We start from the raw sequence: 26,877 nt of genomic DNA, 5'->3' as shown, positions 1-26,877 counted from the left end.
TCATCTCAAGCTCTTTCCACCTATGGAATGTTCTCTGGTGATTTGCTGCCTTCTCATGGCATGCCAGATTTCTAGCCAGATTTTTCCAGTCCTTTTTTCCTGTAGAATCCAATATGGCTGGAACTTTAGACTGGAAGAATTTGCAACAAACACAGTATGCAGCATTCTGGGGTTTTGAGTCCATAAGCTATGGCCTCTCCACTTTGTCACCATTGGGGATTTCACGCCAGTAATGTGTTGGACGGAAACTTCTATTTTCATTATCTTTGGAGAATATGAAGTTTTTCACTTGCTGTGGCCCATGCAGTACAAGGAAGTCCCTCAGGCTACTGCTCAAGTGGGTCCACAGTCCTGGATCATCTAGACTTAAGGAACTAAACTCAGCAGCAGCTGTGTCTTGCGCCTCCACTACACTCTTCTCTGATCTACACTTTTCTTCAGGAATGTGCATGGTTACATCCATTTGAGATGGAGATATGGATGCTGCAGTAGCTGCCAGGACACCTGCACTCTGACTAACTGGAAGATCAGGCATCTCCTTCTCCTCACCACTCTCATCTTCACTGAGGCCGGAAGGCTCACCGTGAACATTTGTGTCTATGTATCTCAAGAGAGCTCCTTCCTGCTTAGATAGAAAGCAAAGGAAGCTTTTCTTTCTTTTTCTGAATGCTGCCCCAGAGGGGCGTTTTCTTTTTTCACTCATGACTGCTGTTCTGTGCCAGCTATAGTGGCTCTTAACACAATTGAAGGGGACAAATAAGCAGGCTGGTAGCAGGGCCTGAGTGAGGGAAGATATCAGCATCTTAAGGGCCTAACTGGATCCTACTACTTCAGTTGACTGCCTGTTCTCCTCAAGTGGGTTCAGGGAAGCAGCAGGAAACAGGAAGATTCCATAAGAAGATGGTGTTAATCAGTCCAGGCTCCTGGAGGTGCTAGAGAGGTACATAAGAGGCTCCTCCTCCTCTCTCTCCCTGCAGCTCCTGCTGCTTTCTGTCATTCCCTCTCACCTTTTCTCCTGCCTGCTTTTTGTGTGTCTTGTGCCCTCCTTCCTCCAACACAGTACTCCACCATCTCTGTGCATCTAGAGCAGAGAGAATACATATGCACCAGCAGCAGACACAATTTTCTACACTCTGAGTCCTAGTGGCATGCCTCAGTTCACCTCATGGTAAGGCCAGCCCTGCCTAGTTGCTTGTAACTACAGCATCTTTCTCTCCTTCCAGTTGCAGAGTTTGTGCTATGGCTATGGTTGCTGCCCAGGGATGTAGCAAGGGTGTAATCCCTGGTGAAAAAGGTGTCACAAAATTAAAACATGGAAGAAAGACTTAGAATCTTTTGTTAAATCAGCCAGTATTAGAGGTCACTAACAATGTGAAAGGATTTGCTCCTCCAGGGCTTAAAAAGGCAACATTAAACCCACAATGAGGTGCCATCCTTTTTTTTTTTTTTTTTTTATACTGTGGGCTGAGTTGCATGAAGTTGGGCTGAGTTGCATCATGAAGCACGATTCTATTAAAAATAAATACAAATAATCTGTTTCTGTTTCATGGGATTATTTCTTATATTCCATTATAATTGCATATTTTATACCATAAGTATGCATGACACTTTAAAAATATGTAGAAAGATAAGATCCCTTCCCCCAAATATTTCCTATTCCATGGTCCTGATCCAAAGCCTACTGGAATTAACTGGAAGATCCCATTGGCTCTAATGGTCTTGGTTCATGCCCTAAAGGCTGGTCCAGTGGATTAACATCAATAAGAGTTTTGGTATTTGCTTCACTGGGAGACTGACTGGGTCCTAAGTTAGAAAGATACAACAAAGGATCACCTGCAAGAGTAGGAGCAGATGGTGTCACAGTTATCAGTGTTGTGGAGCTAAGCAAAAGAAGAGGGTTATAAGGAGGGATTTAAAGGAGGTTATCAATAGGCAAACTGTTCCAAGCACAAGAAGTGGCAATGAAGTTACATGAGGTATAAAAGAGGGCAGAATTTGTGCCTCTGTCACAAGTAGGAGGATACAAAGGGAGCACCAAGGAGAGAGATCTGGAAGAAACATACATCTTCATACCTACAAGAATATGAATTTTATTCATTTGCTGAGCACAGCATACAACTTTATGGCCTGCTCAGTTGACAAACTTACTGACTCTCTGACCTCTCTAGAAATTCCACCTTGTGGATATGCCAGGCCTTTCCGACGTGCTGACCCTCTCACATAAGTAGTTGGAACAGAACACAGAATTTCATAAAGCAAAAGGCTTTTTTTTTGTTAAATAGGTATAATGCTAATCATTCATAGCTTCTATATGTACTGCAATATAAATAAAAATAAAATTCAGAAGATCAAATACTGGAAATAAAAATCCAGGATAATACAAAAGGATTGATTTGTTCTTTCTTCCATCAGCACTTCAATGAAGGCTAATTTTATTCACTTGACCAGTTTTACAGTAGCATATTTCCATTGACTTCAGTAGAGTTACTCCTGATTTATACCAGTGTAACTGAGATAAGACTGGTTTCAGAGTAGCAGCCGTGTTAGTCTGTATTTGCAAAAAAGAAAAGGAGTATTTGTGGCACCTTAGAGACTAACACATTTATTTGAGCATAAGCTTTTGTGAGCTACAGCTCACTTCATCGGATGCATTCTTGTTAGTCTCTAAGGTGCCACACGTACTCCTTTTCTTTTTTGAGATAAGACTCAGGCACTTTGGCTGTACAACATAAACAACCCACAGTGAAATCACAAAATCAACACTTTGGCATGTAAACACTTGCCTAAATCAGAACTTTAGGCAAGAAAGTGCTTGCTAATTGCTGATTTACACATACAGAAGAGAACCTTTGCTTCAATAATGTCATGCTATTTGGTAGAATTTGGTCAGCCACTTACCTTCATGTCCTTTTCTTTTAAATGTTAACAAAACATTACATTATTTTCACTTAGCCTGTTTTTTGGTGTATTACCTGTCACTAGCACAGCTACTCATTGCAGTCCAGTCATGCTGTGGATTGACTAGGATGCCCCAGGACAGGAAGACAGAGGTTGGGGTCAAAGTGCCAATCACCAACTGGAGAGGCTTTTGAGTCTTGGTCTTACCTGCATAAGAAACATACAGACAATTCTATTTACACTTACGTTTTCTCTATTCGGGGGGGTGGAAGGGGGGGAAGATATTTGTGGCTGGATAAGACAACGTAAGAATTATGATTTAATTTCTCCTCTAAATTCAAAGGCAAGGTATAATGCAAGTGAATTCAATCGTGACTTGAAGGGATCACCTCCTCACCACCTGCACGTGCCTCTCTTTAGTTATGAGAAAGAATATTCAATTTCCAAGTGAATATAGTTCTCCATATATCCCTAGGAAGGATCATCAATAATAATGAGTTATGCACAGGTCTGAAATAAAACAAAACCTTACAAACTTATTTCACTTAAGATTGTTGACAAGCCTTGAGCGGTGCCTCTGTCTCACGAGTCTGTCCTCCGGTAACGATCAGATAACTTAACTCATCTCTTACACAATACTTGCCATTTAGCTTTACTCTGAACACAGTGGTGCAAACATCCGTCCAGATCAGAGGTTCCCAACCTGTGGGGTGTGCATGCCCCTCTGGGGGGCACAATGTGGTTATCAGGGGTGTGTGGGGCTGCAGCCGGCCAGGTGTCCAGGCCTGGACAGGACAGCAGCAGGAAAAGCATGCAGAGTCCCGGGTGGCCAGGGAGAGGTGAGGGAATGCAGCCCAGCTCCAACCCAGCAGCAGCATGCTGCTCTTCCCCTCCTCTCCTCCCTGACTGCTGGGGACTACCTGCGTGCTATGCCCACTGGTGCCTGCTCTAGCCCAAACACCTGCCAGTCACTGTCCCATGTATTTTAAAAAACTCTGGAGCCTGTGGGAGTCAGAGGTTAAGGCTGGGCCAGGGAGGAGGGGAGGTGGGAAGAAGGCAAGGGACTCAATTCCCTGAGTCGTCCATGGGGGTACAGAATAGAGCCAGCCATGATTCTGCTGCTGCCCTGAACAGGAGCTGCCTGCTCTGCTCCCCTCAGTGAATCACTTTCTGCCCTGGACAGTAGGTGGTGGGGGCTGTTATGTGACTCCCATGGAAAAGAAGGATACAGCAAAACAAAGAAGAAGAACTTTTAAATAAAGTTTTAAAAGCTAGTGCCTGTGGCTAGTGCAGTGATCTGAGGGTAGTGCTCTGCATTACCTGGCAAAAATCTTGGTTCAATTCCCTGTTCATGCCTCTTGATCATTAAATTGGAAGTGCTATTCAGCCATTGGTAGGAGTTCCTCACCTCTTTATCAATGATACCTCCAAAGGCTTAAGAAGTGTTTTTGCGCTCTAGCAGGATTTTCCAGCAAGTCCACAAGGGAGTGAGATTTTATTTTCCAAGCAGTTTGCAGGTAGTAGGAAAATCCTGTAGTATGTGTGTTTTACACGACACCGATTAGGCACATATTCACAGAAAAAAAGTGGGATTTTTTTTTCCATTTAGATGAAGTGTGCTGTGATGTAATGTACTGTGGAATGTACAACATTTAAAAAAGAAAAGCAAAACTCCAAACATTTGTCTGATGTGCAGGTTAGCTTCCCCAGTCTCCCTGTTTTCTTAAAGGGATTTTTGGGGGGGGGGGGGAGGGTTGTTTTCATAGTTCATTTATTTGTCAAACTTTTTGGCATATATCCTCTTTACAGTGAAATCACTTTCAAAATTTGCTTTCTGGGGAACCAAGGGTCACATGAACATGGAAATACAAGAAGAGAAAAGCCCATTTTTCATCAGCAACCGTTGTGTTTTATATAATTTTTAAATATTGATTTATTATATACTAAAGAACAGCCTTGCTATATCTTGAAACAGACATTTTCATTAATAGAAAATCAATTTTAGGTCATTCATAGCGGTTTCCAAATCTTTGAAACTCAACCTTTGAACCTTCTGAAGTAATTATAATTTCTCTTTGAGCTCTGTGAAGTCGGGCTCTAGCTTTACAAGTGTGCGGACTAGCTTCAGCCAATCCTGCAAGCATTGGAAATGAACTCTGGTATGCAGTGTCACAGAAGTGCAAGAGATCATGTGACCATCATAAAGACTCATTTCTTCCCTGAGGCCCACACAAGCACTAACTCACATCAGTCCAATGCCTTCTTCAACTTAACACTTGAAGAGAGGAGAGAAAGGGGTGCAGTTGGGGGGTGGTGAATGTCTAAATTAAGTCCACCTTTCCTCATTGTCTCCCAGTACATTTTGTCCTTTCTACATCTGTCTTTCAAGAGCAGGGAATGTCTTTAACTACTGTTTGTCAAATAAACAAATCTTTTACAACAAGACAACAAGCAGTAATGCTTGAAATTCAAGGATGTTATTTTATCTAAATTAGGTCTCGCAACCATAGTTAAACATTTGATTCTGACATTGCAGAGTGTGGCAATGTTAATTTAAGTTATGTAGTGATGATGTTAAGAATGAGAGAATGCAAGTTTCAGAACTAAGTTTCCCCAGAGATCAAGACTGCTTGCATCTGGAGTTGTGGCCTAGCCCATTATTGCAAAGTCTGGATCAGAATCCAAAGTTATGCATACTGAGCAGTGTTTGATCAGGGAGTTTGGACCCAATTAAAATTCCCCATGACTGAAGCAGATATTAAAATTAATACTCCTAAACTGTGGCTTTAGGCAGTTAATATTTTTAAATACTGTACTCTGTAGAGATAGAGGTGGTTAGGGACTATTTAGAAAATATTTAAAAAACTATTTAGAAAAGCTGGACGTGCACAAGTCCATGGGGCCGGACGAATTGCATCCGAGAGTGCTGAAGGAATTGGCGGCTGTGATTGCAGAGCCCTTGGCCATTATCTTTGAAAACTCGTGGCGAACGGGGGAAGTCCCGGATGACTGGAAAAAGGCTAATGTAGTGCCCATCTTTAAAAAAGGGAAGAAGGAGGATCCTGGGAACTACAGGCCAGTCAGCCTCACCTCAGTCCCTGGAAAAATCATGGAGCAGGTCCTCAAAGAATCAATCCTGAAGCACTTAGAGGAGAGGAAAGTGATCAGGAACAGTCAGCATGGATTCACCAAGGGAAGGTCATGCCTGACTAATCTAATCGCCTTTTATGATGAGATTACTGGTTCTGTGGATGAAGGGAAAGCAGTGGATGTATTGTTTCTTGACTTTAGCAAAGCTTTTGACACGGTCTCCCACAGCATTCTTGTCAGCAAGTTAAGGAAGTATGGGCTGGATGAATGCACTATAAGGTGGGTAGAAAGCTGGCTAGATTGTCGGGCTCAACGGGTAGTGATCAATGGCTCCATGTCTAGTTGGCAGCCGGTGTCAAGTGGAGTGCCCCAGGGGTCGGTCCTGGGGCCCGTTTTGTTCAATATCTTCATAAATGATCTGGAGGATGGTGTGGATTGCACTCTCAGCAAATTTGCGGATGATACTAAACTGGGAGGAGTGGTAGATACGCTGGAGGGGAGGGATAGGATACAGAAGGACCTAGACAAATTGGAGGATTGGGCCAAAAGAAATCTAATGAGGTTCAATAAGGATAAGTGCAGGGTCCTGCACTTAGGATGGAAGAATCCAATGCACCGCTACAGACTAGGGACCGAATGGCTCGGCAGCAGTTCTGCGGAAAAGGACCTAGGGGTGACAGTGGACGAGAAGCTGGATATGAGTCAGCAGTGTGCCCTTGTTGCCAAGAAGGCCAATGGCATTTTGGGATGTATAAGTAGGGGCATAGCGAGCAGATCGAGGGACGTGATCGTTCCCCTCTATTCGACACTGGTGAGGCCTCATCTGGAGTACTGTGTCCAGTTTTGGGCCCCACACTACAGGAAGGATGTGGATAAATTGGAAAGAGTACAACGAAGGGCAACGAAAATGATTAGGGGTCTAGAGCACATGACTTATGAGGAGAGGCTGAGGGAGCTGGGATTGTTTAGTCTGCAGAAGAGAAGAATGAGGGGGGATTTGATAGCTGCTTTCAACTACCTGAAAGGGGGTTTCAAAGAGGATGGCTCTAGACTGTTCTCAATGGTAGCAGATGACAGAACGAGGAGTAATGGTCTCAAGTTGCAATGGGGGAGGTTTAGATTGGATATTAGGAAAAACTTTTTCACTAAGAGGGTGGTGAAACACTGGAATGCGTTACCTAGGGAGGTGGTAGAATCTCCTTTCTTAGAGGTTTTTAAGGTCAGGCTTGACAAAGCCCTGGCTGGGATGATTTAACTGGGACTTGGTCCTGCTTTGAGCAGGGGGTTGGACTAGATGACCTTCTGGGGTCCCTTCCAACCCTGATATTCTATGATTCTATGATTCTAATAGCTGGTAAATAGCAATCTGTTAGAAAATATTTGATATGTGCATATAATGGAGAAAAATATTGCTTCATGGACTACAAGGGCCCTGGCAAATATATTAGGCCCCCCAAAAATACAGATCATTAAACAAGTTCCATCTGAAGATCTCCAATACTTTAAAAACATTAATCAATTATTCTTTGCCACACCCATGTGAAGCAGAGAGTTATCTCCATTTTAAGATTAGGACCTAAAGTACTGAATGTTGAAATGACTTGCTAAAGGTCATATAAGAAGTCTGTAGCAGAGGCCAGAAACAGAACTCAGATTTTCTTATTACCAGACTTGCAGCTTCAGCCAGAAGACCATCCTTTCCCTTAAGCACCATGTATTAGTGAAGTTGGTGTCTCTAATAATATATATTGTGACAAAGTTCTTGCTCTGCCTTGGTGGGTCCTGCGCTTATTGGCAGATTTTCTCGCCTCAGAGGTTCACAGCAGCCCTCAGTTTGGCCACTTTCGTGGCTCAAATCTGCTGTTCACTCAGTTAGCCTCATCACTGGCCAGCATGGGGAAAGGAAAATCTTGCCCATATGCTCAGGGTTTAGCCGATTGCCATATTTGGGGTCGGAAAGGAATTTTCCTCCAGGGCAGATTGTAGAGGCCCTGGAGGTTTTTCGCCTTCCTCTGTAGCATGGTTGACTTGAGGGAGGCTTCTCTGCTCCTTGAAGTCTTTGAACCATGATTTAAGGACTTCAATAGCTCAGACATGGGTGAGGTTTTTCATAGGAGTGGGTGGGTGAGATTCTGTGGCCTGCACTTTGCAGGAGGTCAGACTAGATGATCAGAATGGTCCCTTCTGACCTTAGTATCTATGAATCTATGAAAAACAATCCCCGCAGTCTCTGCTGATCCACCTAGTGGATCGGGGAACAGACCAGAGACCTTCCCTTCTGATGGAACCCACAGTCCAGTTCAACTCCTCTGGTATCAAGTAGGGAGTTGGGTGGATGGAGGGATGGGGGGAACCCAAGCCTGCCCTCTACTCCGGGTTCCAGCCCAGGGCCCTGTGGAATGCAGCTGTCTACACTGGCTCCTGTGACAGCTACAACTCCCTGGGCTACTTCCCCATGGCCTCCTCCCAACACCTGCTTTATTCTCACCACCGGACCTTCCTCCTGGTGTCTGATAATACTTGTACTTCTCAGTCTTCCAGTAGTACGCTTTCTCACTCTCAGCTTCTTCTGCCTCTTGCTCCCAGCTCCTAGCACGCACCACAAACTGAAGTGAGGTCCTTTTTTAACTCCACGTGCCCTGATTAGCCTGCCTTAATTGATTCTGGCAGCTTCTTGATTAGCTGCAGGTGTTCTAATCAATTGTTTAATTGTTAATTGTTTCCAGAAAGTTCCTGATGGTTCTGGAACTTTCCCTGTTGCCTTACCCAGGGAAAAGGGACCTATTTAACCTGGAGCTAATATATCTGCCTTCTATCACTCTCCTGTAGCCATCTGGCCCAACCCTGTCACATATTTCCCCCCACACACCCCCAACACCACAGGGTTGGGCAACTTGGGACATCAGGCAGTGTACCTGTGACAAGCCATCTGCATTGCCATGGTGGCTTCCAGCCTAGTGTTGTATGGTGAATTGGAAAGGTTGAAGGGACAGGAACCATCTGGTCACCCTTGCGTTCTTCTCTTTATTTTGCTGCATCCATTGGAGGGGTTCCTGGTCGGTCATAAGGGTAAACCTTCGTCCCAGAAGGTAATAACTTAGTGTTTCCATGGCCCATTTCACAGCTAGGCACTCTCTTTCAACCACGGCATACTTCTGCTCTCTCGGGAGGAGTTTCCTGCTGAGGCAGAGGATTGGGTGTTCTTCATTTCCGACCATCTGCGATAGGACAGCTCCCAATCCTGCTTCAGATGAATCGGTCTGTAAAATGAATTCTTTGTCCAAGTCTAGGGCTATAAGCATGGGGTTACTGCAGAGGGCTGTCCATAGATCCATGAATGCTTTCTCTGCGGCACCTGTCCACTTCGTGTCCGGACCCCGGGCTTCTGTCAGGGGACTCGCTCTGGTAGCAAAATGGGGAACAAATAGTCAGTAGTACCCCACCACACCCAGGAATGCCCGGACTTGCTTTTTCCGATTCGGCCGGGGCCAATTTTGGATAGCCTCTAGTTCCTTTAGTTGGGGCTTGACCATGCTCCTTCCTACAATGTAGCCAAGGTATTTAGCCTCGGCTAGCCCTATAGCACACTTGGCTGGGTTGGCTGTGAGGCCAGCCCGTCTGAGTGTGTCCAGAACCACTTCCACCTTTTCCATGTGGGTTTCTGTCGGGGGTGTGAATAATCACATCATCCAGGTATGCCACTGCATAACTGGTATGGGGCCGCAGGAGCTTGTCCATAAGACGCTGAAAGGTGGCAGGTGCCCCATGCAGTCCAAAAGGAAGAACAGTATATTGAAACAGACCCTCTGGTGTAGAGAATGCCATCTTTTCTTTTACATCTTTGGAAAGGGGAATCTGCCAGTATCCCTTCGTTAAATCAAGGGTGGTCAAAAATCGGGCATTGCCCAGGCAGTCAACTAACTCATCAATATGGGATGAATCGAATTTGGATCTCTCATTCAGCTGGCAAAAGTCATTACAAAACCTAGTGGTGCCATCGGGTTTGGGCACCAACACAATCGGGCTTGACCACTGACTGTGGGACTCTTCAATGACTCCCAACTCCAACATCCTTTTTACCTCTGCCTTGATCTCCTCCCTTTTTGCCGCTGGGACTCGATAGGGCCTTAAAGTTACCTTTGCCCCACTGTCTGTGATAATGTGGTGATATGCTTCGGTGGTCCGACCTGGTTTGGTTGAAAACACGTCCTGGTATCTGTTGATCATCATCCCAGTTACCTCCTTCTTCTGGTTTGGTGCCAGATCAGTGGATATCCTGATCTGCTCCTGCATATTATTTCCCTGGATCGGGGTCTCTTGGGCCACTACACATGCCTCTCGTTGGTGTCAAGGCTTTAAGAGGTTAACGTGATAAATTTGTTCTTGTTTCCAGCATCCTGGCTGCCGCACCTTGTAGGTTACTTCCCCCATGGGTTCAACCACCTCATAGGGCCCCTGCCATTGGGCCAAAAGCTTGCTTTCTGCCCTGGGTACCAACACCATCACCCGATCCCCTTGCTGGAACTGTCAGACTTTTGCCTGTCAATTGTAATTGGTTCGCTGGGCCTCCTGAGCCTTTTCCACATGTTCCTGTACAATAGGGGTGACCTGGGCTATCTATTCTCTCATCTGCAACACATGGTCAATTATATTTCTCCCCTCATTGGGTTCCTCTTCCCAGATTTCTTTTGCGATATCTAGTATGCCATGGGGGTGGTGTCCGTATAATAACTCAAAGGGGGAAAACCCAGTTGAGGCCTGAGGTACCTCCTGGATTGCAAACATAAAGTAGGGTAGTAGGGTGTCCCAATTCTTCCTGTCCCGACTTACCACTTTCCTTATCATTGCCTTGAGGGTTCGGTTAAACCTTTCTACCAGCCCATTGGCCTGCAGATGATACCCTGAGAACTTCAGTCTATGGATATGGAGCAGCGTACAGAGTCTTTCATTAGCTTCGACATAAATGAGGTACTTTGGTCTGTTAATATCTCCTTTGGTAGCCCCACTCAGGCAAAGATCTCCACCAACTCTTAAGCTATCACTTTAGAGGCTGTGTTCTGCAGGGGGATGGCTTCTGGGTAGCGAGTAGCTTAATCCAGAACAACAAGTATATATTGGTGGCCCCGGGCCGTCTTCTCCAGGGGTCCCACTAGGTCCATGGCTATTCGCTCAAAGGGGTGGGAAGGGGTACTAAAGGTGCCCTCAAGTGGGGATGGGGACTGTGCAACTGACACTCCGGGCAGGACGCACAGTACCTCCACACTTCATGTACTCCGGGCCAGAAGAATCATTGCAGGACCCGTGCCAGGGTCTTCTTTACCCCCAAATGCCCCCCAAAAAGATGACTATGGGCCAGACTTAATACAGCATTCTGGTGTTTTTGAGGTACTAGGATCTGCTGTACCTTCTGCCCCTGTACTGGTGCAACCCGGTATAAGACATTCTTCTTCATTATGAAGTAGGGTCCTGGTCCTTGGGTTTTCCCTTCCACGGGGACCCCATCTATTTCGGTCACCTCCTTCCTAATGTTGTCATACCTTGGATCTTCAGCCTGGTCCCATCCAAAATTTCCTCTCCCGGGACTAATCTCCCCGAGATCTAGGGAGCCAGTCTCTGTTGCTTCTACTGGTTCAGAGGCGTTAGGGTGTGGGTCAGACTCGGGCGCTTCTCTCTCCTGGGTGGCCTCCTTTTCAGCTGCTTGGGTCCGCTTACCTACGAGAGCAACCCTCTGGCTTTGGGCCGTATTCGGGTTCCAAGGCCTTGGCTGCCCACCTTTCCCTTTTTGACTTTCTACCCTGTCTGGAAGTGGAGAACAAATCTGGGGATATTTCAGAGAAGGTTGGGGGTTGACAGTCTACTGTGGATGCCTCACTGACTTGAGGGTTTCCCCCTTTCTCCAATTCTCCTACCGGGAGTAAGTTTCCAAACCCTGGGAAGTCCCTCCCTATGAACACTGGGTATGGGAGTTTAGGGACTACACCTGCTGCTACCTCAATAGCGTTCCCCTGAATCTCGATTTTTTCTGGGATGGTGGGGGTAATAACCAAACTGTCCCATGGACACATGTATCCCCGTACGCTTAGCCCACAGCAGCTGACTACGCTTCACAAGCTTCCCCGAGACAAGCGTGATAGCACTCCCCAAATCAACCAGTGCAGTCTCTACCCCATTTAGCTTCATTGGTCTGGTGTACATATGTGGGGTTAGTGAGACCCCCACAAGGTGGATTAGGTTATGCAGTGTAACCCATTTCCCCAGGTTACACTGCATAGGCTCCTCAGCATTGGGACACTGTGCAGCTACGTGTCCCCACTCCCCGCAGGCGTAACATCTATATGGAGCTCTAGGCATTCCCCCGTCTCTTGGTTTGGTCAGTCTAACATCACGATCCTCTTCCCCCTCAGTGCTCCAACTCTTTGTGGCTTCTGGTGGGCCTTCAGCCCCTCTCTTTTTCCACCTGGGTTCTCCTGGTGGCCCAGTCACCGAGATCTAGGGCTTGGTGCTGCTAGTTTAACTTGGGGTGCTTCTTCCTTAACTGGTCGGGTCAGCTCCCTCGCTGTCCTTCGTCTCTCTACCAGTGAGACAACCTTGTCATAGGTGGAGGGTTCGTTCTGCCCAGGCATGAAGGTCTGGCGGTAGTCCTCTCATGTGCCGGTCGATGACCGGAACCTCTAGTATCTCCCCCGGACTCCAGGACTCAGTTTGCAACCACTTTCCTGTGAAATGGAAGAGGTCAAACAATTGGGACTGCGGGGTTTTGTTTTCCTGGTACCTCCACTCGTGATACCGCTGGGCCTGCACTGCAGTCGTACCCCAGATCTGGCTAGGATGTCTGCTTTCAGCTGGGGGTAGTCTTCAGGCAGATCATAGTAGGCCTTCTGGGCCTCCCCACACAGGAATGGAGCGAGGATGCCAGACCACTGATCTCGAGGCCAAACCTCCCGAAGGGCTGTCCTCTCAAAGGCCAGGAGGTATACCTCTACATCATCCTCCCGCGTCATTTTCTGCAGCCAATTGCTGGCCCGCATGATCTGCGTCCCATCATGGCCGCGGTTCAGCTCTGTAAGGGCCTTGGTTTACTAGTTCCCACAACACAGCATGGTCTTGAGCAGCCTGGTCCATCAGCAGGCGATTCGTCTCTTGCTGCAGCCGCACTGCCTCCCGTTGGGCAGCTGCCTGGACACAGGTAGCCTCCTGCTGGGCAGCCATGGCTTGTATCAGTGCCCGCACTACCTCCTCCATTGTGGTGAAAAAAACAAACAAAAAAAAAAACCCAAAAAACCTCTTTTTTTTTTTTTTAAACAATACCACCACCCTCCTTCTTCCGCCACACTGTGCACACCAAATCCCACTTCTCACCAGTTGTGACAAAGTTCCTCATCTCAATATGTAAAGACCCTTTACTTTATCAATGGAGTGCATTAAAATTTCTACGGGAGAAAGATTCCTAACTGGCATTTTGGGGAGATTATAAAACATTAATCTCCTATCCAACCCAAGCCCAAGAATTCCAAAGATTATAGATCAGTATATTTCAAGACAGAATCCATTGTTTATAATTGTGTATCAACATTCCACTAGCTATGGCAACTTGTCATATGCATTTTTGATCCCCATATTCTAGAAAAAAGAAATATGTTCAATCTCAATTTTCATAATGAGAACTTATTATAAAGAAGGACCTCCAAAAACTGCATCTAGGTTTCTTAATCAGAAAATCCCTGAGTGAATACTGTGTAAATGTACATGCTTACATTTTTATTTTAATCATGCAAATGTGGGATTTGGTCATCCACATCAGAAAATTTGGTTCTTTCAGACAAACTAAATAAAAACAATGTTCTGTCTTCACTTGACTGTAAATAAAAAAATGTGGTAATATTACAGTACCTGAGCAGGTTTTCTTGTGATTTGGAATGGGTGCAGGTCGCACTGTAATCAAGTATCTTGGCTCGGCATCTAGAAATAACAATTTGGTAATTAGTTTAATTCACAATTTGTTTTTTAAAATGATCAATTAATTATTCCTGGTGAATAGTGGAATATTCAAACAACATTTAACAAGGTCTAATTTTTTTCCAGTCTATGGCACAGATTTACTTCATGATTTATTCACTGACAATTCAGAAACATTCTAGGCACTATTAGAAAGATTTAAAAACCAAAAAAGACACATCCCTACATGAAAAAAATTACCATCTAAACAGACATTCCAAAAGAGAGATGAAGCAGGGTACTAGGTGATGGGACACAATGGTTTTTAGCTACTCTACTAGGGCTACATGTTATTTGCTTACAGATGGAACAAGTGAGCAAAGTAAGTAGCAATAGGAGGAGATGATGACAGAAAGGGAAGCAGCGGGATGGGGCACAGGGAATAGAGCAGAGGATGGAATCCAAAGGATTCTGAGCATAGACACCGACTCCGTGGGTGCTCCAGGGCTCAAGCACCCACGGGGAAAAAATAGGGGGTGCTCAGCAGCCACTAGTCACATCTGTATGGCGGGGCTGCCCATCAGCTGTTTGGCAGCTGGAGAAAGGTGCTCAAGGGCAGGAAGAGGGGGAGCGAGGGCGGGGTCTCAGGGAAGAAGAGCGGGGGTGGAGCACCCACTGGGAAAAATAAAAGTCAGCGCCTGTGATATTGAGGCTTGGTCTACACTACAGAGTTAGGTCAACATAAGACATCTTATGTCAACCTAACTATGTCAGTGTCTACACTACAGCCTCGCTCCCGCTGATGTAAGTGCCCTAGTACACCAACATAACAACTCTGGGCAAGTCTACAGTACAGTAGAGTGCTACATTGGCGTAGTTGCATCAATGCAGCTGTGCCGTTGTAACATGTCTGGTGAAGACGCACTATGCCAAAAGGAGAACGCTCTCCCGTCAATATAATTACTCCACCACGGCAAGAAGCATAAGCGATGTTGGCTGGAGACAAGCTATGCTGGAGGAAGAGTATCCCTCTTTGGTTGTGATGGACAGTGCGAAAACTGCGACGCTCAGGGAGTGGAGAGGGCTTTTTCACATCCCTAATCAACATAAGTCAGATCAACTTAAGCGGTAGTGAAGATGTGCCCTCCACCTCCACAAGAGGTGTAGAGCTTATGTTGGTGTAGTGGCGGCAACGAAGTGTATAAGCGCATAGACTGATATTTAATCATTTAATACTTGCATGATCTAGTGACCACTGCGAAGTAGTGGGAGTCAGATGTGCTCACTTCTATTCTTTACTCCACCACTGACTGAATTTGGACTTTGAGCAAGTCATTTGGCATGTGCCTCAGTTTCCCCCTCTGTAAAATTAAATGTCTTACTTACCCCTCTCAAAGAGATACTATGAGGTTTAATTAAATTGTTAAATGCTTTGATAATTTTGAATAAGGGTACTAGATAAATGCAAGTAGTGTTATTATGAGCTCCTTTGGGCCAGGACTATGTTTTAAGCATAACACGACAAGCACTAATCTTTATTAGGATCTCTGGCTACTATTAGAATACAAATAATATTTTTAATGTGAAAGTTGAGCTATTGTTAGCAATTTTCTTGCCAGACAAATATGCATTTTCCATAGCTTCAAATGTTTACATTTATTTAAATTTATTCTTAACACTCAGTATCCTGGTTTTCTATTTTCATTTATTAAACTACAAAGTTCTCATAAAAATTTTATCCTTAAGTGAAAGATGTGACGTTAAGGTTGAGGCTACATTTTATTTTTTTAATATACAGTGCAACTTGTTACAATAGCTAAAGATGCAACATTTAAACAAAAACAAATCTCATAGCCCATTAGCCCCACAAAATAAAATCAAAGGGTTTCAAACAGATGAGAATTTTGTTTTTAAACTGAGCCCTGCTAAAGTAGCATTAAGTTTTCATAAAGCTAGTGTTGCAAATCAGAACTACAGCTGTTTTCAAGTGTCAGTCATTTACTGGCTGGCTGGCTGGATTGATTGATTGATTGAGAGCCAGCTTGTAAATTCTGTGGAAATATTGCTCTTCACAGGAAACAATGAAATGAAGCAAATAAAGCAAAATCAAACCTTGCTTTTATTTTTATATCCAGGCTAACAAATTCTCAGTATGTTTGATACAACCCTAAAGAGCACAAACGCATGTTGTGAGAGGCTGCAAATCAAGTGATGTTCCGGCAGCAAAAGCCAGATAACTTCACCCCATGGCTTAGAATAATAAACTGTTTGATTAAAACAATGTTCAGAGGGGAGGAGCGTTTATAGTTTTGGGAAACTTATCTTCAGAAAAAAGGAAGGAAATCCTTCTTCCTGAGACATCAGAGATGAGATAAACCAATTTTTCACTCTTTTAAAACATTCAATTCCCCTTTCTGCTCTCAGATATGGCTGCACAACTCTAACGGAAATCACGGGAGTTGGGTAGGCATATTTGAGGGCAGAATTTGGCCCACAGTATATTGGACTGTTTTCCCCATAATTTTAAATATGGGTGTCAACATAAAATTCATTGGGCTACTATAAGATACAATGGGCCAAATTTGTCCTTAGTGATGGATCCTGCAGCCCAATTGCCCTAGGCCCCCAAAATCATTATGCATTACAAAGCAGTACTGCAATTAAAAGAAACCACAGAGAAGAACTCTCATTGGTGTTCTATACAAGTACATAAAGAAAGGGCCAGGGAAAAGCTGTGGTTTTTTTTGTTTGTTTTTTTTTTTAAAAAGCGTGCGGGAAGGTGCAGGAAGAATCTTAGAATACCACACCTAATGCCTTCTCTGTATTGGATAAGTTGCTTGGATTTTTAGTTGATTTAATTAAATGAATTTAATTAATTTCAATTAAATCAATTTACAGTTAAATAGCTAGAAATCCATAACAAAGATGTACTTAAACTAGTTTAATGCTTGCTTTTAAATGGGTTCAGACTGTATCTGAATAAAAAGAAACTGAATGCAGTAAAGTTAATCTTGTTTAACACCATCTGCATTAGGAATTTGAACTGATTTAACAAGATTGATTTTAAATCAATTTTAGTTAACTGATGCAAATTTTCAGTGTACACAAAACCTCAATCAGGAACAAGAAATGTAGTGAAAATTAAACAGGAACTGACCCAAAACTTCATTCATCCCACAGTTTGAAACAAAACATTTTTGATGTTTGAAAATTATTATTATTATTATTGAGAAAAAGTTATGGCACTGCCTTTATCTAACAATCTCAAAACTCTTTCAACCATTAGTTCATTAAACTCTACAACAGCCCTGTGAGGTAAATATTATTAATATGAAATTTTACAGATGGGTAAACTGAGAGAGGAGAGATTAAGACCTTACATTTTCAAAAGACTTCATTTTTGGTGCCCAATTCAAGATATTACTTGCCTGGATTTTTCCACCTACTGCTCCACTGAAATCAACATGGAATTGTGAGGTTCTTAACACCTATTAAAATCAGTCCATCAGTTTCTCAAGTTGGGACAGCCAAAACAGGGCTATCCAAAATTAGTGGGCACTTGACAATTTAAGCCTAAACGACTTGCCCAAGATCATGCAGTGGTGTTGTAGCCATGTTGATCCCAGGTTATCCGACAGACAAGGGGTTGAGGCAATATCTTTTATTGGACCAACTTCTGTTGGTGAGAGAGAAGTTTTCGAACTACTCAGTGCTCTTCTTCAGGTCAGGGAATGTACTAAGACAGAGGTGGGCCACATCCGGCCGTGGGACTGTCCTGTCCGGCCCTTGAGCTCCCCACTGGGGAGGCTAGCCCCTGGCCCCTCCTGCACTGTCCTCCCTCCCCCGCAGCTATGCCACTGTGCTCTGGGCGGTGGGGCTGCACGCTCCTGCAGGGCAGCGTGTCTGGGTCTGGCTGGGTGGCGCAGCTCTAGGCATGCTGCTCTGAGCTGCATGGTAAGGGGGCCAGGGCCAGGGCCGGCAGGGAGCGGTTGGATAGGTATGGGAGTCCCAGGGGCAGTTGGATGGGGTAGAGGTTCGGGGGGGGTGCAATCAGGGCACGGGGAACAGGGGGAGTTGGATAGGCGTGGGAGTCCCGGGGGACCTGTCAGGGGGTGGGGGTGTGAATAGGGGTTGGGGCAGTCAGGGAGCAGGGGGGTTGAATAAGGGTGGGGGGCTGTTAGAGGGCAGGGGGTCCCAGGATGCGGCGGTCAAGGGACAATGAGCAGGGAGGGTTGGATGGGTGGGGGGCTCCCGGGGGCAGTCAGGGGGCAGGGGATCCCGGGATGGAGCAGTCAAGGGACAAGGAGTGGGGGGGGTTGGATGGGTGGGGGCTCTGAGGGGGAGTCAGGGGGCGGGAAGTGGGAGCTGGCGGATAGGGGGCAGGAACCAGACTGTCTGGGGAGGCACAGCCTTCCCTACCTGGCCCACCATACAGTTTGGCAACCCCAATGTGGCCCTTGGGCCAAAAAGTTATCCCACCCCTGTACTTAGAGTTCCTTTTCCCAGACCTGATGAAGAACTCTGTGTAGCTCGAAAGTTCATCTCTCACCAACAGAGGTTGGCTCAATACAAGATAGCACCTCACTGACTTTGCCTAAGATCACACAGTTAGTGGCAGAGCAAGACAAAGAACAGTAGTAGGACATACGGGGCTAATTTTAAAACACCCAAAACCTTGAAAATACTGACAATCCTCTAGTAGATATTCAAGTAAGTGAGAGATCACATTGCCCTCTATTCTTGTATAAAGTGCCATGGAATCTTTAATACCCACAAACTTGATTTTAAGTCTTGCCTTACTTTGCATTGGCTCATGAAGAGCAAATGTTGCTCCTTGGAATGCAGCATGTAAGCATTTTTATTAATAAAAGGCCTATTGGCTGCCTGAAATCTATTATCCAGGCTGTTTAGATCTGCCCCTTTCCCCCTGCTATTTCCTGAAGCAACCTTCATTAATCCTGGGGTGGGGTGGAGGTCCTCTCATCCAAATACTGAGCAGAAAAAAACCACTCAATTTGTGAGATATGATTAGAGAAGAGTCTGGAATAGTATGTGCAGCAACACATAATGAAGGGTTTATCCAAAAAGCATAAACTTCTTCCACCCACCCTTCCCCTACACACCAAAGATCACGAAATCTAATGTTTATGTACAGTTGTTAGTTTTATAATTTCTTCTTGTTCTATATTTGAAATCTGTTCTCAGAAAAAATGTGTTATGTTGGGCGTTGTTCACTCACCCTTCATGGAGGTTGGCAAGTACACTCCATGTGAAGAACAGAGCATATCCACATTTTCCAATGAACTCATCATTTCCCTGATAACACTATTTAAAAAGGAAGCACTTTTGAAAAATAAAAGGATTTTTTTTTGTTCTAATGGATAAGGCTAGGAACCAGTTGTCTGACATTAGAGCCAAAATTACTAAACTAAATTTAAGTCAACATTGTATTGTATTATGTTCATCCTCATCAAGGTCAATGATTATGAAACTGGAACAATTTAAAATCAGACATTAAGTTCATGTTGCAGTCCAGACAACATTAAAATCCTGGTCTAAACTGAGCTAACAGAACATATTATAATATAAAAATATGCTTGGGAGAGGTTATGGAGCAGACCCCAACATTTTACTGCATATGTAAGAGTACAAGGATCATAGTTTATTTTAATTTGTATGTATCTGTACAGTGCCAATCAACATAGTATACAAGCACTGTTGTTGGCAATCCCTTGGAGTTTGAGGATGACTGTCGTCCAATAAAATGATGGCCAGTTATTGCTGGTGGATCTGCAGGTGGCTCATGAGACCAATCTGGGATCCACATCTCTTGTCAGAGTTGGCACAGACAGTTCCCAGTGGAAGGGACAGATCTGGATTGTTAAATTGGGCTGTGGCACATTCTTTCCTCCCTTCCCATTTTCTATTGTTTCCACTGTATCTCAAAATACTAGCACCCTTGCCACAAAGTCCTTTTCCATTTTGATCAATCGAGGGATTGGGTTTTCCAGGAAGATGTGCAATATTGACACATTCATGTTGGCTTTGAGGGTGTCCTTGAAGCACTTTTTTTTTTACCCACCCCAGACTGTCGACCATGGCTCAGTTGTGAGAACATTATCTGCTTTGGGAGTCGATTTTCTGGCATTCGAAGAACATAGAATAGAATCATAGAATATCAGAGTTGGAATGGACCTCACGAGATCATCTAGTCCAACCACCTGCTCAAAGCAGGGCCAAGCCCCAATTTTTGCCCCAGATCCCTAAATGGCCCCCTCAAGGATTGAACTCACAACTCTGGGTTTAGCAGGCCAATGCTCAAACCACTGAGCTATCCCTTCCCCTATACGACTAGCCCAACGAAGTTGGTGGCAGATGATCATAGCTTCAATGCTGCAGATTCTGGCTTGGGACAGAACACTGATATTGTTGCGTCAGTCATCCCACTTGTTCGGAAAATCTTTCAGAAGCACTGTTAATGGTGTCGTTCAAGAACCTTGAGATATCTACTGTACGTGACCCAGGTTTCAGCACCGTACAAGAGAGCAGGAACAACAACAGCCTGGTACACAAGAAGCTTGGTTTGATTCCTGATGCCACAATCTTTGAAGACACCTTTGAAAATCTTTGAAGACATCTTTTTCTCAAGCATCTGGTTCTTGGGGTGTGCTATAGACCTCCGGGATCTAATTTGGATATGGATAGAGCCCTTTTTAATGTTTTTAATCAAGTAAATACTAATGGAAACTGCGTGATCATGGGAGACTAACTTCCCAGATATAGACTGGAGGACCAGTGCTAGTAATAATAATAGGGCTCAGATTTTCCTAGATGCGATAGCTGATGGATTCCTTCATCAAGTAGTTGCTGAACCGACTAGAGGGGATGCCATTTTAGATTTAATTTTGGTGAGTAGCGAGGACCTCAGAGAAGAAATGGTTGTAGGGGACAATCTTGGCTCAAGTGATCATGAGCTAATTCAGTTCAAACAAAATGGAAAGATTAACAAAAATAAATCTGCAACTAGAGTTTTTGATTTCAAAAGGGCTGACTTTCAAAAATTAAGGAAATTAGTTAGGGAAGTGGATTGGACTGAAGAACTTATGGATCTAAAGGTAGAGGAGGCCTGGGATTACTTTAAATCAAAGCTGCAGAAGCTATCGGAAGCCTGTATCCCAAGAAAGGGGAAAAAATTCATAGAAAGGAGTTGTAGACCAAGCATCTTAGAGAGGCGATTAAGAAGAAGCAGAAAGCATACAGGGAGTGGAAGATGGGAGGAATCAGCAAGGAAAGCTACCTAATTGAGGTCAGAACATGTAGGGATAAAGTGAGACAGGCTAAAAGTCGAGTAGAGTTGGACCTTGCAAAGGGAATTAAAACCAATAGTAAAAGGTTCTATAGCCATATAAATAAGAAGAAAACTAAGAAAGAAGAAGTGGGGCCGCTAAAAACTGAGGATGGAGTGGAGGTTAAAGATAATCTAGGTATGGCCCAATATCTAAACAAATACTTTGCCTCAGTCTTTAATAAGGCTAAAGAGGATCTTAGGGATAATGGTAGCATGACAAATGGGAATGAGGATATGGAGGTAGATATTACCATATCTGAGGTAGAAGTGAAACACAAACAGCTTAATGGGACTAAATCGGGGGGCCCAGATAATCTTCATCCAAGAATATTAAAGGAATTGGCACCTGAAATTGCAAGCCCATTAGCAAGAATTTTTAATGAATCTGTAAACTCAGGAGTAGTACCGAACGATTGGAGAATTGCTAATATAGTTCCTATTTTTAAGAAAGGAAAAAAAATGATCTGGGTAACTACAGGCCAGTTAGTTTGACATCTGTAGTATGCAAGGTCCTGGAAAAAATTTTGAAGGAGAAATTAGTTAAGGACATTGAAGTCAATGGTAAATGGGACAAAATACAACATGGTTTTACAAAAGGTAGATCGTGCTAAAGCAACCTAATCTCCTTTTTTGAGAAAGTAACAGATTTTTTAGATAAAGGAAATGCAGTGGATCTAATTTACCTAGATTTCAGTAAGGCATTTGACACCGTGCCACATGGGGAATGATTAGTTAAACTGGAGAAGATGGGGATCAATATGAACATCAAAAGGTGGATAAGGAATTGGTTAAAGGGGAGACTGCAACGGGTCCTACTGAAAGGCGAACTGTAAGGTTGGAGGGAGGTTACCAGTGGATTTCCTCAGGGATCGGTTTTGGGACCAATCTTTTTATTACTGACCTTGGCACAAAAAGTGGGAGTGTGCTAATAAAGTTTGCAGATGATACAAAGCTGGGAGGTATTGCCAATTCGGAGAAGGATCGGGATATTATACAGGAGGATCTGGATGACCTTGTAAACTGGAGTAATAGTAATAGGATGAAATTTAATAGTGAGAAGTGTAAGGTTATGCATTTAGGGATTAACAACAAGAATTTTAGTTATAAGTTGGGGATGCATCAATTAGAAGTAACGGAAGAGGAGAAGGACCTTGGAGTATTGGTTGATCATAGGGTGAGTATGAGCTGCCAATGGGATATGGCTGTGAAAAAAGCTAATGCGGTTTTGGGATGCATCAGGAGAGGCATTTCCAGTAGGGATAAGGAGATTTTAGTACCATTATACAAGGCACTGGTGAGACCTCACCTAGAATATTGTGTGCAGTTCTGGTCTCCCGTGTTTAAAAAGGATGAATTCAAACTGGAGCAGGTACAGAGAAGGGCTACTAGGATGATCCGAGGAATGGAAAACTTGTCTTATGAAAGGAGACTTAAGGAGCTTGGCTTGTTTAGCCTAACTAAAAGAAGGTTGAGGGGAGATATGATTGCTCTCTATAAAGATATCAGAGGGATAAATACAGGAGAGGGAGAGGAATTATTTAAGCTCAGCACCAATGTGGACACAAGAACAAATGGGTATAAACTGGCCACCAGGAAGTTTAGACTTGAAATCAGACGAAGGTTTCTAACCATCAGAGGAGTGAAGTTTTGGAATAGCCTTCCAAGGGAAGCAGTGGGGGCAAAAGATCTATCTGGTTTTAAGATTCTACTTGATAAGTTTATGGAGGAGATGGTATGATGGGATAATGGGATTTTGGTAAGTAATTGATCTTTAAATATTCAGGGTAAATAGGCCTAATCCCCTGAGATGGGATATTAGATGGATGGGATCTGAGTTACCCAGGAAAGAATTTTCTGTTGTATCTGGCTGGTGAATCTTGCCCATATGCTCAGGGTTTAGCTGATTGCTATATTTGGAGTCGGGAAGGAATTTTCCTCCAGGGCAGATTGGAGAGGCCCTGGAGATTTTTCGCCTTCCTCTGTAGCATGGGGCATGGGTGACTTGAGGGAGGCTTCTCTGCTCCTTGAAGTCTTTAAACCATGATTTGAGGACTTCAATAGCTCAGACATAGGTGAGGTTTTTCGTAGAAGTGGGTGGGTGAGATTCTGTGGCCTGCGCTGTGCAGGAGGTCGGACTAGATGATCAGAATGGTCCCTTCTGACCTTAGTATCTATGAATCTATGAAAACTGCACTGGTATATTGAAGGCAGTGTTGAATTTTCTCATCATCGTCAACTTTCTGTGACAGATAGATGCCAAGGTAAAGGAAGTCCTCAACATCCTCCAGCGTCTCTTTATTGAGCTGAATTACAGGAGCAGGATCCTGGTGATTCAGAGTCTGTTGATGGAGTAGTTTAGTTTTCTGCATGTTAAGGATGAGGCTGAGTTAGCCTCTGAAAAAGTGTTGACTGTTTTTTTGAAGATCTTCTGAGTGGGTGCACTGGGCACAGTTATCCACATGTTAGAGTTCAGCAACTGAGTTCGGGTATGTCTACACTGGAAACTTCAAAGCGCTGTCGCGGAAACACTCCTGGGGCAGCACTTTGAAGTGCGAGTGTGGTCGCGTGCGAGTGCTGGGAGAGAGCTTCCAGTGCTCGGAGCCTGTCTAAACGAGTGCTTTAAAGCGCTCAGACTTGCTGCGCTCAGGGGGGTGATTTTTCACACCCCCGAGCCAGCAAGTTAGAGCACTATAAAATGTAAGTGTAGACATACCCTGAGTGAGAGACTGTGTCTTGGATTGAAAGTGATTGACGTTGAAAAGCTTGCCATCCATTCTGTATTGGATGTCAAGCCTGGAGCTTGTCAGCAATGAGACGGAGGATGACAGCAAGGAAGATGGAGGAAAAGCTTGGAGTGATGACACAGCCTTGCTTGACTCCTATCCTGACTAGGAAGGGGTCCGTTTCAGATCCATTGCTGATGACCATCACAGCCATGTTGCTGTGGAGGATTGGAAGCTGGCAACAAATTTTGGTGGGCATCCAAATTGAAGGAGAATTCTCCAAAGAGCCTCACAATTGATGGAGTCAAATGCTTTCATGAGGTGAATGAAGACTATGTACAGAGGTCGATGTTGCTTGTGGCACTTTTCCTGAAGTTGGTGGGCAGTGAAGATCATGTTGATGGTACCTCGAGATGGTCTGAATCCACGCTGTGAATCTGTGAGAATTTCCTTGGCCACGGGAAGCAGCAGGTGAGGAGGATTCTGGCAAGAATCTTTCCAGAAGTGGACAACAAGGCAATTCCTTGATACTTGCCACAATCCGCTTTGTGTCCTTCTTTGAAGACAGTAACAATGATGGCATCCCTAAAATCAGCTGGAATTTCTTCTCAATTCCAAATGTTGACCATTAAGATGTAAGCTGATGAGCCAGTTTTCCCCCCCTTCTTCGAAGATTTCAACAGGGATTCCATCAGATTCCAAATACCTTATTATTCTTCAGCTGTTTGATGAAAACCATCAAAACAAGCACTACACAAATTGATTAACTTAGCCTTAAAATACTCCTGTACGGTAGAGAAGTATTCTCCCATTTTGCAGATGGGGAAGCAGAAGTGTAGAAAGGCAGAGTGACTTGCTCAGTTTCACACAGCGAGTCCACCACAGAGCCAGGATTAGAAATTAGCATTCTTGACTCCCAGTTCTGTGCTGTACTTTAACGTTTCTCCCATTTGAGTGAGAAGGTTGAGTCTTCATGCTGACTGAATCATTGGTTTCTGTGTTGCTGAAAAGCAGTGTCACTGACCTGGTTATGCTCCCCTTGATGGACACTCACCAGACTGATTTGTTTAGATCTAAACACTAGGACCTGCATGCTGCTAATCCCACTGAGCCTGAGCAGCATCCGGGCACTGTCTCTGGCCCTGGCCTTTCAGGGTATGCCTGAGCAGCAACTGGAGACATGTGGCTGGCCTGTGCCAGCTGACTCAGGCTCGCAGGGCTCAGACTGCAGGGCTGTTTCATTGCTATGTAGACTTCCGGGCTCGGGCTGGAGCCTAGACTCTGGAACCCTCCCACCTCGCAGGAAGTCTACATAACCATGAAACAACCCCGCAGCCCAAACCCTGTGAGCCCTAGTTTGCTGGCACAGGCCAGTCATAGGTGTTCTGTTGCTGTGTAGACATACCCTCAAGCTCTGTCCTGGGGTACCGATGCCCAGACTAGTAGCCCTTCCTGGAAGTGAGACTCTGCAGTCCAGCTGTCATAGGCCCCACGATCAGTGCTGAATCCTCCAAATCTCCCCAGTAGTTTAGTCACCCCTGTTACATATTAACCCTTCAGGGACATGCAACAGTTACAGGAATGAACTCTGAAGCTTTGCAAAGTAATTTATTAAACACATGAATACTTTATTCCTAGAAGAAAGCCTAGAGACTTACAAATCCAACCAAAACCTGCACACAAAACACTCCCTCCTCTGTCCTCACCATTCTGAAAGCCCTTGGGGTTGTTGGTCAGTCCCTTTAGGATGCCAGGACCTTCCTCTCCTCTTGTTCAGCCTTCATATTCTCTCTGTGTCCCTGAAACAAATTCTCTAGCTCATTCAGGTTCGGGAGCCAAATGATTTCCCTAGCTCAGAGAGCATGCGTCTTCACAGCAGCTTCTAACAACCTCCTCCTTTGTTCTCCTTTTCCACTGAGGAATTTCCATTACTCCAACATTCCCCTCCCTCCCACAAGGCAACCTGGGATAACCACTTTCCTTCAGCTTAGCCAATCTCTTTAGCAAATCCATTGATTATCAGGGCAAAGGCATTCCATGTTAACAATTATTTTTTCCTGTAGCTACTTCCAGAGGGGGTGTGTGATACGTGACATGGTCCCTGTCAGCAAATGACTGATTCAATACATGCTTAGGGTTAGTTATACATAGAGGTCCTAGAATCAGAATTAATCAATTTCCCAAACCATCACACATGCATATTGATGGCAATTGTTATGATGATTTTTTGTGATGTGGAAACCAATTGTTGGACTGACACCACCAATTCATTTTAAGGGGCCGGTGAATAATTGTCCAATGGCTATACTAAACATTAACATACTGCAACAACCCTCTACCAACATACTAATACATCTCTTTATGAGGCCTGCAGTTCAATAATCCATTTTTACATATATACAGTAGAAGAATTGCTCAAAAATAAGCTAAAAGAAAAGGAGTACTTGTGGCACCTTAGAGACTAACAAATTTATTTGAGCATAAGCTTTTGTGAGCTACAGCTCACTTCATCAGACGCATTTGGTGGAAAATACAGAGGGGAGATTTATACACAAACACACACACACACACACACACACACACACACAGAGAGAACATGAAACAATGGGTTTTATCATACACACTGTAAGGAGAGTGATCACTTAAGATGAGCCATCACCAGCAGCAGGGGGGGGGGAAAGGAGGAAAACCTTTCAAGGTGACAAGCAGGGTAGGCTATTTCCAGCAGTTAACAAGAACATCTGAGGAAGAGTGGGGGGGTGGGGAGAGGGGGAGAAATAACAAAGGGAAATAAATAGTTTTACTTTGTGTAATAACACATCCATTCCCAGTCTCTATTCAAGCCTAAGTTCATTGTATCTAGTTTGCAAATTAATTCCAATT

The 26,877-nt window shown here is 44.3% G+C and overlaps 1 protein-coding gene across 22 annotated transcripts in view; it reads right to left on the bottom strand.

The window, feature by feature from the left end:
- The window catches only part of LOC119844474 (ABI family member 3 binding protein), a 411,236-nt gene that overhangs the window by 207,373 nt on the left and 176,986 nt on the right, over positions 1 to 26,877 (bottom strand). For all 22 annotated transcript variants that reach the window (XM_043511028.1, XM_043511059.1, XM_043511093.1 and 19 more), the window contains 2 exons: positions 13,879 to 13,947; positions 2,973 to 3,105 (listed from right to left, as the gene is read on the bottom strand). In XM_043511028.1, coding sequence (XP_043366963.1) covers positions 2,973 to 3,105; positions 13,879 to 13,947 — 202 coding nt within the window. The remainder of the gene's footprint in view (positions 1 to 2,972; positions 3,106 to 13,878; positions 13,948 to 26,877) is intronic.

This window comes from Dermochelys coriacea, chromosome 1 (genome assembly GCF_009764565.3).
Source record: "Dermochelys coriacea isolate rDerCor1 chromosome 1, rDerCor1.pri.v4, whole genome shotgun sequence".
Taxonomy (NCBI): Eukaryota; Metazoa; Chordata; order Testudines; family Dermochelyidae; genus Dermochelys; species Dermochelys coriacea.
The sequence above is the reverse complement of the archived record's forward strand: the minus strand, read 5'-3'. Positions and strand labels throughout refer to the sequence as shown.